A 10,334-nucleotide genomic window follows, 5' to 3' on the forward strand; every position below is an offset into this window, starting at 1 on the left:
CCAGCTGGAGTGGCATTTGTTTGTGAGGATGTAGAAACTGGAGATTCGGCCCATGATGGAGATTGACTGGTATTCATGTATTTTCCACTGTCTGGAGCCGGACTTCCCCACCAACTCGGATTCATGATAGATAAGCAAAATAAATGCTAAGTAAGAAAGATCCGAAAGATAACACAACCGAAAGATCCTGGTCGAAAGATCTGAAATCACAGAAACTTGTTAACAATAAACAAACCTCAATCGAAAGATATAACCTTGTTCGAAGGATCAACAGTACTCGAAGGATTACTGTTGACTCTCGAACAATGATTTCGAAAGATTCAAGAACTCGAAAGATTCCCTTTGAAAGATCCTTATCTTTCGAGCCAAATCCTTATCTTTCGAACAACAGATCTCGAAAGATTCACCAATACGAAGGATCCTAATCTTTCGGACACTAGTCTTTCGAAAAGATTCCTCTGTCGAAGGATATGTTTCAGACTTCGAAGGATGGGTCGAAGGATATAAATCTTTCGAGCCCTCCTTGATCGAAAGATATCGAAGGATGATCTTTCGATGTCGAAAGATATCTTTCGAGAGGCTCTGACACAACTGACTTTGATGTGAAAGGTTGGTGAAAAGGTGACAGGTTGGTAAGGTCAAACTTTCGGCAAAAGGGGATGTCAGATCAACTTTCCCACCAACTTTTGAAAGATTGCCCAAAAAGGATAACCTTATCCTTAAGCCAGTCGCCGGAAACACACCGGAATACCACCGGAAAACACAAAGTTTTCTAAAAACAATTTTTATGTTACCCAACCCAAACTTGAACACTCCCGAAGGTTTAGAAACCGTTTTTCAGTTTAAACAAGCAAGAAAAACCACCAAAAACGGGTGCTAAACCAAGTGTTCAAACACACCAAACACTTGAACAAACCCGGTTTTAAACAAGGTAAAGAGCGAGGCTCTGATACCACTTGTAGGTCCCTTTTCGCGGAGGATTACGAACCTAAACCTTGTTATACAAACCTACTAGCGAGTGCGGAATCCAAGCTAGCAAGCAAACCGAGTTAGTAGCAAGTAGAGAAACAAACACACAAAGATTCACCGATTAACACTAGTCGTATTAATGCAAATGAAGGTTCGGTTACAAGCTCAATGTTTACAGAAGTGTTCTATAAACTCTCTAAGTGTGTGAGTGAGTTCTGGGCAGAAAGCTCTCTAAGCTTCTATCTCTCGGGTGTGTGAAAATGGCAGAACTCTAGAACTCTCAACACATGCATGGGTATATATACCCAGCTCAGCAGGTCTGCTCGAAGGATTCGACAGATGGTCCGAAGGATCATCTGTCGACCACATGTTACACGAAAGATCAGCATGGACCTCGAAGGATCATCCTTCGAGGTCTAATGGTCGAACCATGGTCGAACCATATCTTTCGATCACCTCGAAGGATCAGGTGTATCCTTCGAGGCTATCCTTCGATCAGAACATCTTTCAACTGTTGTCCAAGTCAAACCGGAGGATGGTTGACTTGGTCAACTTACAGACTACTAAGGACATCGTTTACATACAGACCCAATACAGACAAAGTACAGACACAAGTGCACCAACAAAAGATAAGAGATGTTGCAACTGATATGGGACGCCTTAAAATGGAAAAGTTTGCAATTTTCACAGGACAAAAGGAGTATATTTTTGTGGGTTTTTTCCTTCATATGTGGGAGTTTACATTCTAAATATGCCATAAGCATGAAGACCGAGAAAATACATAAATTGAATGGATTGGGATTAAACGACACATCATACTTCTTGTTGTTCAACGTTTTTTAATCAAAATTTTAGTTTTGTCAATGTTTACAAATATATATTATTCCATAATAATGTGATTATTTGATATAAATGATTCAAGAGGATTTTTTTATGTATAAGAATTCTTTACTTTTGTCAACTTCGCAATTTTATTTGTGATTACCTCTTTGTCCCGCAAGATTAAGCATAAACAGTTTGACCCATTAGTAAGTAAATGTGTTAAATTGATTATCTGTACTTATGTGCTTGAATCAGTGTGTTTTCTTGCAAAAGAAACTAGGGGTGTTCAAAAAACTCGTGGCTCGCAGCTCGCTTGAAAAAAGCTCGAAGAAAGCTCGGCTCGAAATTGACTCGGTTGTAAACGAGTCAACTCGGCTCGGCTAGGTTTGTAAACGAGCCGAGCTCGAGCTTGGCCTAGCTTGGCTCCTGAGCTCATGAGCTGGCTCGATAAGGTTTGCATCCTTCATTTTTTTGTCCCACGTCGCTTAGAAAACAAAAACTAAGAGAATATTTCCCCTATAAAAGAAGGTAAAGACAATGTATAAAGTGATTTAACTATTTATACTTGCATATTTAGCCATATGGTTAAATTAAATGGCAATAAGAATTCATTTTAAGAGTTTTTTAAGTAGTAAATTTTGCGGTTCTTTGTTAGTTCGAGCTAGATCTAGCCGAGCTAGCTCGAATTCTAAACGAGTCGAGCTCGAGCCTCAAATCTCAGCTCGATTCGAAATTCGAGCTCGAGCCGAGCCAGCTCGAATTGAATTCGAGCCGAGCTCAAGCTGGGTCTAGCTCGGCTCGACTCGGCTCGTTTACAACCCTAGAAGAAACAGATTCGACCTCCTCGCAAAAAAACTCACGGAAGCTTTCTCAACCTCCTACCCCACCAGCTAGAAGTCCCAAAGGAAAATGAGTCCACATGAAGCATTACTTATCTGTTCATAAACAGTCGCACAGGCATAGTTATAAATTTAATCAAAATCTAAAGCATTAAATGTGTTCCTTACAACCAGACAAATTTTCATTGTATACAGAATGAAAGATGGGTTTTCAGTTTGTTCAATTTGCGGACGAAAGTGATTTGTTTGAAATATGGATGACCGATTGTTGCGCTTTCGTTTTCTTTTATTTTTTTGGGGGTCTCCTGTAAATTGGTTTCCTGGATTTTTGTATATCTGTTTTAGTTTTGCTTTCTTTCAATTTGTATGCAACTTATCTAGTTGTCATATTGAGTTGCTCGTTGTTGATTAATCATTCTGTTTAACTCTTCTGTTATTGGAGCTAAACAGCGGGTTAATAGAACCATAACGGAAATGACGGGACAATGTATAACCAATGGTTTGCATCTACATTTTCATAAGCACATTGATAATGGATGTCTAGGGTTATGTTCATTAGAACCACCACCCTTGCCAGTGGCGGATCAAGCTCAAAAATCAGGGTAATCCCAGTTTTTTTAATTTTTTTTGGGATCAGGGTATCTTTTGTATAAAACCGAAAAAAAATTACACTAGGTAGATGGAGCTGAGAGGTATTTTTACACTACGAAGACGGAGTTGTAGGGTAGCCCGTGCTACTCGTGCTTGTACACTTTGGGGACGGAGTTGAGGGGTAGTCTTGCCTTCACAACTTAAAAAAGAATTGTAAAAATGGAGGGACTATTGTCATTAAATGGAGGCACATTGTTAAATTGAAAAGCACCATTGTCTTTACATTATCCCCACTTGCAGAAAATGATAATGGGTTGAGTCTTTATTGACGAATTTCAAATCCACCCCTTTAATTCAAATAAAATTCTAACTCAAATCTTCTAGTTTGATATGAATTTTAAACAGCCATAGACTTACTTTGACTTGACTCGTTTTGACACACACAAGTCTAAATTTGCCACCGGAGTCGAAAATTAGATTTTTAGAAAACCAATGAAAAGCTGATCTTTCATTCAAAACACACCGCTGACCATTCGCTAATAGGTATACACACAAAATACAATCTGCAGAGTCTGAACCATTACCAACAAAATAGAATCCAAGTCAACAACTGGTTCTTTTATGCACAAATCGCTAATAGGTATGGACACCATAAAGGAAAAAGGTAGCCAGCATCATAGTCTTCCAGTCAAGCCTAACTTTTTGCTCCCTGCTGTAAAATGTTTGCAGGCTGCAGCATCAAATCTGCCATGGATATAATAATCTTGGTCAGTTTCCTCATACTGTCAATTTAAATAAGAAAACTAAAAGATCATATCAAAAACTAAAAGAATAGTAAAATTGGCAATGTCATATGGCGACAAACAGAATTCAAGGACTTCATGATTTCAGGTCTTGATTTACTAAATAAAGAAAGAAAGTGAAAATAAACTCAAGAAACAAAATTTACATGCTCTCTTTCCATCTAAAATGGACTCTAATGAAACTCAACTTAATGATATATTTTCCCTTTTTTATGCCACTTCAAGTTGCTTTTTCAAACCATAGACCAATATGGTATTATATTAAATGCAAGTCTTATTGAATTAAGAAAACTCTATTCGAAATAGTATTACATTCAAATGAAACCATAGAGAAGCCATATGAATTTGATTAGCAGTAAAAATTATCAAAATCAAATACTGTACAAATAATAACTTTTTAATATGGTTTTGCTAATTGTATATAAACAAATGTTTACATATTTCATGGAAATTTAATCCATTAAACCCCATTAATTAATTTTAAATAGGTTATAATGGGTTTAAAGATAAGATTGAATATTACTCCTGGTAATATTAGTTGGCCTTATCAATACGAGTGCAAACATTAATTAATTTAATAGACAATTTTCACAAAGAAAACAGTAAACCATTTATTTGAGATTATGTTTGAAATTGTTTGTTTAATAAAAAACAATTTTATAAATAAGTTATAAAATTTAAAATTACTAAATGTAGAGGGAAAGTTACCTTCATATTAACTTCATTCATACGAAGATACAGGGGATATGGGAGATGAGGGGCCAGTAACTCCCGTTTTTACTGCATCTTTCTTTCAGACCTCCTCCTCCTGGGCAATCACCCAAGAAGCGTAAACTCAAGAGTGAAGGCAACACCATTTCTGGTAGATCCATCATCTTAGGGCAATTGAGAAAAGAGAGATGGTGGAGGGAGGTGAGGTGTTGGGGATGCGAAGACACTTTCTTCAGATTAGGACAAAAGTCAAAAGAGAGAGATTGGAGGTGTTGGAGGTCCACTGTAAATGATTCCAATTTTTCAAATCCGTCTATTGTAAGAGAAGTAAGAGATGAAGGAAGAAGATGAGAAAATTCACTACTACTACTCACTTTACCACCGCCATATAAACTGAGTTTCACAAGTGAGGCTGGGAATTTTTGTGGGCCCCACTCGGAGAAGGGCTTCTTCAACCCTCCTACATTTAAGAAACACAAATTGGGAGGCCAAACCCAACCAGGTAAAGAAGCATCCATTGTTCGACACTCTCTTATGATCAGTTCCTTCAATGATGTCAAATTGTCACCAGGAAAGGACACATCCAATTTGGAACAATTTCTTATTTCCAGTTTCTCTAACGACGTCAAATTGTCACAGAGAAAGGAAACATCCAATATGGGACAATCTCTTATTACCAGTTTCTCTAACGACGTCAAATTGTCACCAGGAAAGGACTCAAGACTGTAACAATTTATTATTTCCAATTCAGTGAGGTGAACCAAGCAATTAAGTTCAAAGATTGATTTCAGATGATGCAAATCATTAATGTGGACGTATTCAAGCATGGGCATGCTGCTGCTGCTTCTGTTGTTGTTCGTTTTTTGTCCTCCTTTTGGAAAGGAGACATCTGTGATTGACCAACAATCAGTGATCTTCAACTCCTCAATGCCATTCGGACAAGTGCAACGCTCCATATTCTTACAATAATTTACTTCCAACACCGCAAGAGATGCTAGGAGGTCCTCCTCCTCTTTCTCTCCTAACCTCACCAAATTGTCACAATACCCCACTAGCAATGTCCTCAGCGTCACAAGAATCTTACTTGCATCTGCATCTGATTTCACCACGTATCTTATTTCATCACAATACTCTATTCTTAATTCTTCCACTGCCCCAAGATACTCTATAACACCTCCCCACACCACATCATTAAGCCCTGAAATATCTACTATTTCCAACTTGGTGACTGCTGAAGCTACTTCAACCAGACTTCTCAACACACCACTATCACACCAAAGTAAATTTAGAACATTCAATGAAGGCAGTGTTTCAATTGTGACTTCAACCAAATTAAGACAATCTTCTATTTCAAGAACATTCAATGAAGGCATAGCTTCAAGTGTGACTTCAACCAAATTAGGACAATCTTTTATTTGAAGCTTTTGCAAGCGTGGAAACACAGCCCCTGACCATTTCTTCCACCCACGCATTTCATCAAAACTCAGAATTTTAAGTGAAGGAAATGCTTGACCAGCCCCAAATAACTCGGAACCCACAACTTCCACTCCGTGCAAGCCTTTAATTAACAACTCCTTCAGTGACGGTAGTTGTCCCAGTGGCGGTATTGATGTACATCTCTTACAACCACTTATTGACACATGCATCAAATGAAGAAACGAGGGATCCCCAACCCACTTTGGAAACTCTGATCCCCCATATGACATAAGTTTGAGTTTTAATAACTTATCATGACAAGGCTTCAGCTCATTTAGGACCTCTTTTTCAAGCATGTCATTTCGAGAATCATTGAGTGCATTACCCCATACAAGCTCTAACTCACTAAGCCTCTTTTCTGAAAAGTTCGCCTCATGTGCATAATTTGCATTTTGCACTTTTTCCAAACCTACAATTGAAATCCCCCCACATAGATTCTCAAAGTCTTTAAGTTTGGCTATTTCAGTTCCCCTTTCACTTTCGATAACAATTTTCGAGAGAGTAATTTGTAGGCTTTTCAACTTGCCAATCTCTAAGAGCATCTGGAACAAAAGCCGGGTGTTCCTAACGTCAAGATGCCTCAGGTTTTTAAGCTTTAGGAAGTTGTTGGGCAACTTAGTCAAGTTATAACAATCAAACAGGATCAATGTTTGTAAATTAAAAAGATTGCAAACCTTTTCCGGTAAATGTGTGATCCAAGTACGAGATAGATTAAGATATCTCAAGTGCCTCAAAGTACCAATGGATTCCGGTAACTCACTTATTCTAAAGCCGCTCAAACTTAGAACCCTTAATAATGGTAACTCAGGAAGCAAGTCGGTGAGAATCTTACTGGATAAGTGGAAACCTCTCCAACTTTCTACCATGCCAACAGAAGTTGCCAAGAGTGTCCTCAATTTTATGGCTTCGGCGAATCCTTTAAATTTCTCGTAAGTTACATATGTCTCACGAACAAACGACATATAGCGGTACTTCAACCTCTCTACACCAATATCCTTCTTTGCCTCACTGTCTAACCTTACAAAAAACTCACCAGCAACAGATGTTGCCAAGTCATTCATGAGGTCATGCATCACAAATAATGATTCATTATTAGGTGCATGTTGAAAAAATGACCTTGACAACAACTCTTCAAAGAATTTGCGACCCGAGCGTTCTTCTGTTGAATCATTTGGAGTTGCCTGCTGCAAGAACCCTTCTGCCATCCAAAGTAAAACCAGATCCTCCTTATCAAACAGGAAGTCCTTGGGAAACAATGAGCAGTATGCAAACAATCGCTTCAAAGGTGCCGAAAGATCATGATAGCTAAGTCTCAGGGCTGGGATAATTCTATCTTCATCATTTAATCTCCATATCTCACTGTTTAACACTTCCTTCCAATGCTCTACTTCGTCTTTTTTTGTTCTCAACAATCTACCAAGTGCTATTAAAGCTAAAGGTAATCCTCCACATTTTTTCACAATACCTTCGGCATATGGTTTAAGCGACAAATGTGCATCAAAGTTCTCTACACCTAACGCATTTCGAGCAAGTAAAGACAAAGCGTCATCATCTGAGAGGCCGTGTAGCTGCTTGTGTAGAGGATTGTAAACCAACTGTTTGAGCAATTGATCCTTCCGTGTTGTTATAATGATCTTACTTCCAGGAGCACATGTATACAACGGTCTGACGAGGGTTTCCCAATCCTCATAACTTTCGCCCCATATATCATCTAGCACCAACAGAAACTTTTTACCCTTTATGTGATCTTTAAGAGCTTCTTGAAGCCGATTAAAATCTGAAACTTCATTGTTTGCCATAGATAGAAAGATCTCTTTGCTTATACGAACGGTATCAAACTCATCAGAGACACAAACCCATGCTTTTAGATCAAAGTGATCCTTGACCAGCTGTTCGTCATAGACAAGTCTAGCAAGAGTAGTTTTCCCAACCCCACCCATACCAATTATGGGAACAATGCTATAGTTTTGATCACATGGTTCATCAGCCGGTAACAATAGCTGTTGAACCAGTGCATCTTTATGAACTTGGCGCCCAACAATACTAGATGGGTTGACAACAGAGGTTTGTAATCTTCTGTTATTATTAGTTCTTGGCCTGGTTTCCTCTTCCACTTTCAAACCAAGATTATCTAAACCAAGGTCAGCTTTCTCCTTAACTAGATCTTGTAGTGTGGTGGAAATATCATCTAACTCGGCAATCATAGTAGTAGTCCGTGAGAAAGTTGTGCAACAAGTTGGGGTGATTAGCTTTCTTACCTTGCTGGTGATGCCTTCTGACTCTTGCTTGAACTCAGGGTCCATAGCGTCGGTTGCCCAACCATCGAGGAGGTCCTCAATGTCATAAGCCAGATGCTGGAGATCATTCAGTCGCTGTTTCACAGATGGATCAGTAATCTCCATCTGAGAAGCATGAGTAAGATAAAGTTGGATGGAGATTAATGATTTCTGCAATTTCTTGATCTCAGCATCAATCCCCTTGTGGCGAGCAATGGTTTTGAAAGCTGCATCAGTCAGCTTCTCAAAGAGAACAGGGAGGAGGGCAGAAAGCACGAGTTCAGCCATTGGTTGGTTGCTTACGGTGGTGAGATTGTAAATGAAAGGTATGATGTTGTGAAAGCTTGAGAGTGAAGAGTTGTAAGTGTAGATTACTGGTTCAGATATATGGTCAAAGTTTGAAGTATTGTTTTGCACGCTCAGATCTGGGAACACCAATCAGCATCCTGTGGTGCTGTCTACCCTGTCCTTTTAAGTATTTTAAGTCTTGATTTGCAAAAAAAAAAAAAAAAAAAAAACTTAAACCCAGAGAGTAATCTGACATAAACCTTTATAAAATGGAGTGAAGACATTTATTAATTATTTATATAAAATGGAACCTTTGTAAAACGTATGAACAAACAACATGCATAGGATATCCAACACACACAAAATCTAACAAATACGATGTTGGTGTGAAGACTTGAGTTGTGTTTAGTGGTCAAAGTTTCAAGCATTGTTTTGCACACTCAGATCTCATATCACCAATCAGCATCCCGAGCTGGTGCCTACACTGTCCCCTATACATTTTAATAAAATGATTTTGGACTTTTGTTTGGTTTGATTCATTTGCTTATAACTTGATTTGAACAAAAAAAGGAAAAACCGAGAAAGTAATCTGACAGGAACCCTTAAATAAATGGAGAAAAGACATATATAAAACAAACGTTTTAAAAAAATAACTATACCTTCAATTAATAATATTTTACCCATCTTTTCTTTTAAAAATTACCCATCTATTATTGATTGATAAATCAACACCAATAATAAGTGATGTCTTTTCTTTGGTATTTAGGATTAATCATAGAACTAACTAAATATATGTTTAGAAGGTATCGGTACGCTGTAGCATACACGAATATCCGTACTAATGGGTGTCATTTAGGTGCAGAATTACAATACAACAGAAAAACACATACAAAGATACAATAATAAGATGTTTACAGGGAACAAAAATGAGAAGAAATATGAACCTTGGGATTGGGGGGTTTGTGGATCATCAACCAAAACTGATCGCCGTCTCCTTGGCTCACCACTGGCTCGCCCTTCTGTGGTAGAGGGTGTACGGGTTATTCGGTGCGTACAAACAAACACCGGATTCATGATGGCTTCTTCATCTATTTACAGAGTGGGTCACAAGGGTGAGGAATACAATTAGGTAGAAGCGTGTATATGCATCAATTTAGGTAATTTGCCAAAATATTTTTACGACGGAATGTGGTAACTTTGGAATAGGGGAAAAGTATTTCGACCTTGTCGTTAAATTTAGAGTAAATTGATTTACACCGTTCTTACATACAGACCCTATTTGCCAAAAAAAATCCATTTCAGTCTTTGTGGTTGTCAATTGGAATCAATAACTCTGCCGTTACCTCAACGTTACAGAAGTGGTGAAATGACCTTAATACCCCAGGGACCAAATTGAACCGAGTTTGAAGCATCTGGATCCACAGGAACACGTTGTTACGATCACAACTAATAAAATTCTTAGCCTACAAGATACTGAAATTTTTATGATGCAAGACTTCTGGGTCAACATCGCCATCAAAACCCTCCACCTATTTTGTATAACTGTAACTAAATGTCAT

The 10,334-nt window shown here is 38.2% G+C and overlaps 1 protein-coding gene across 1 annotated transcript; it reads right to left on the reverse strand.

Annotated features, from left to right (window-relative positions):
- Positions 1 to 3,747: 3,747 nt before the first annotated feature.
- LOC110902117 (putative disease resistance RPP13-like protein 1) lies at positions 3,748 to 8,957 on the reverse strand. The gene is made up of 2 exons (XM_035981686.1): positions 4,733 to 8,957; positions 3,748 to 3,965 (listed from the first exon to the last, which is right to left on the reverse strand). The coding sequence occupies exon 1, from the start codon at positions 8,773 to 8,775 to the stop codon at positions 4,750 to 4,752; it is 4,026 nt and encodes a 1,341-aa protein (XP_035837579.1). The 5' UTR covers positions 8,776 to 8,957; the 3' UTR covers positions 3,748 to 3,965; positions 4,733 to 4,749.
- Positions 8,958 to 10,334: the final 1,377 nt, after the last annotated feature.

Source organism: Helianthus annuus, chromosome 13 (assembly GCF_002127325.2).
Source record: "Helianthus annuus cultivar XRQ/B chromosome 13, HanXRQr2.0-SUNRISE, whole genome shotgun sequence".
Taxonomy (NCBI): Eukaryota; Viridiplantae; Streptophyta; class Magnoliopsida; order Asterales; family Asteraceae; genus Helianthus; species Helianthus annuus.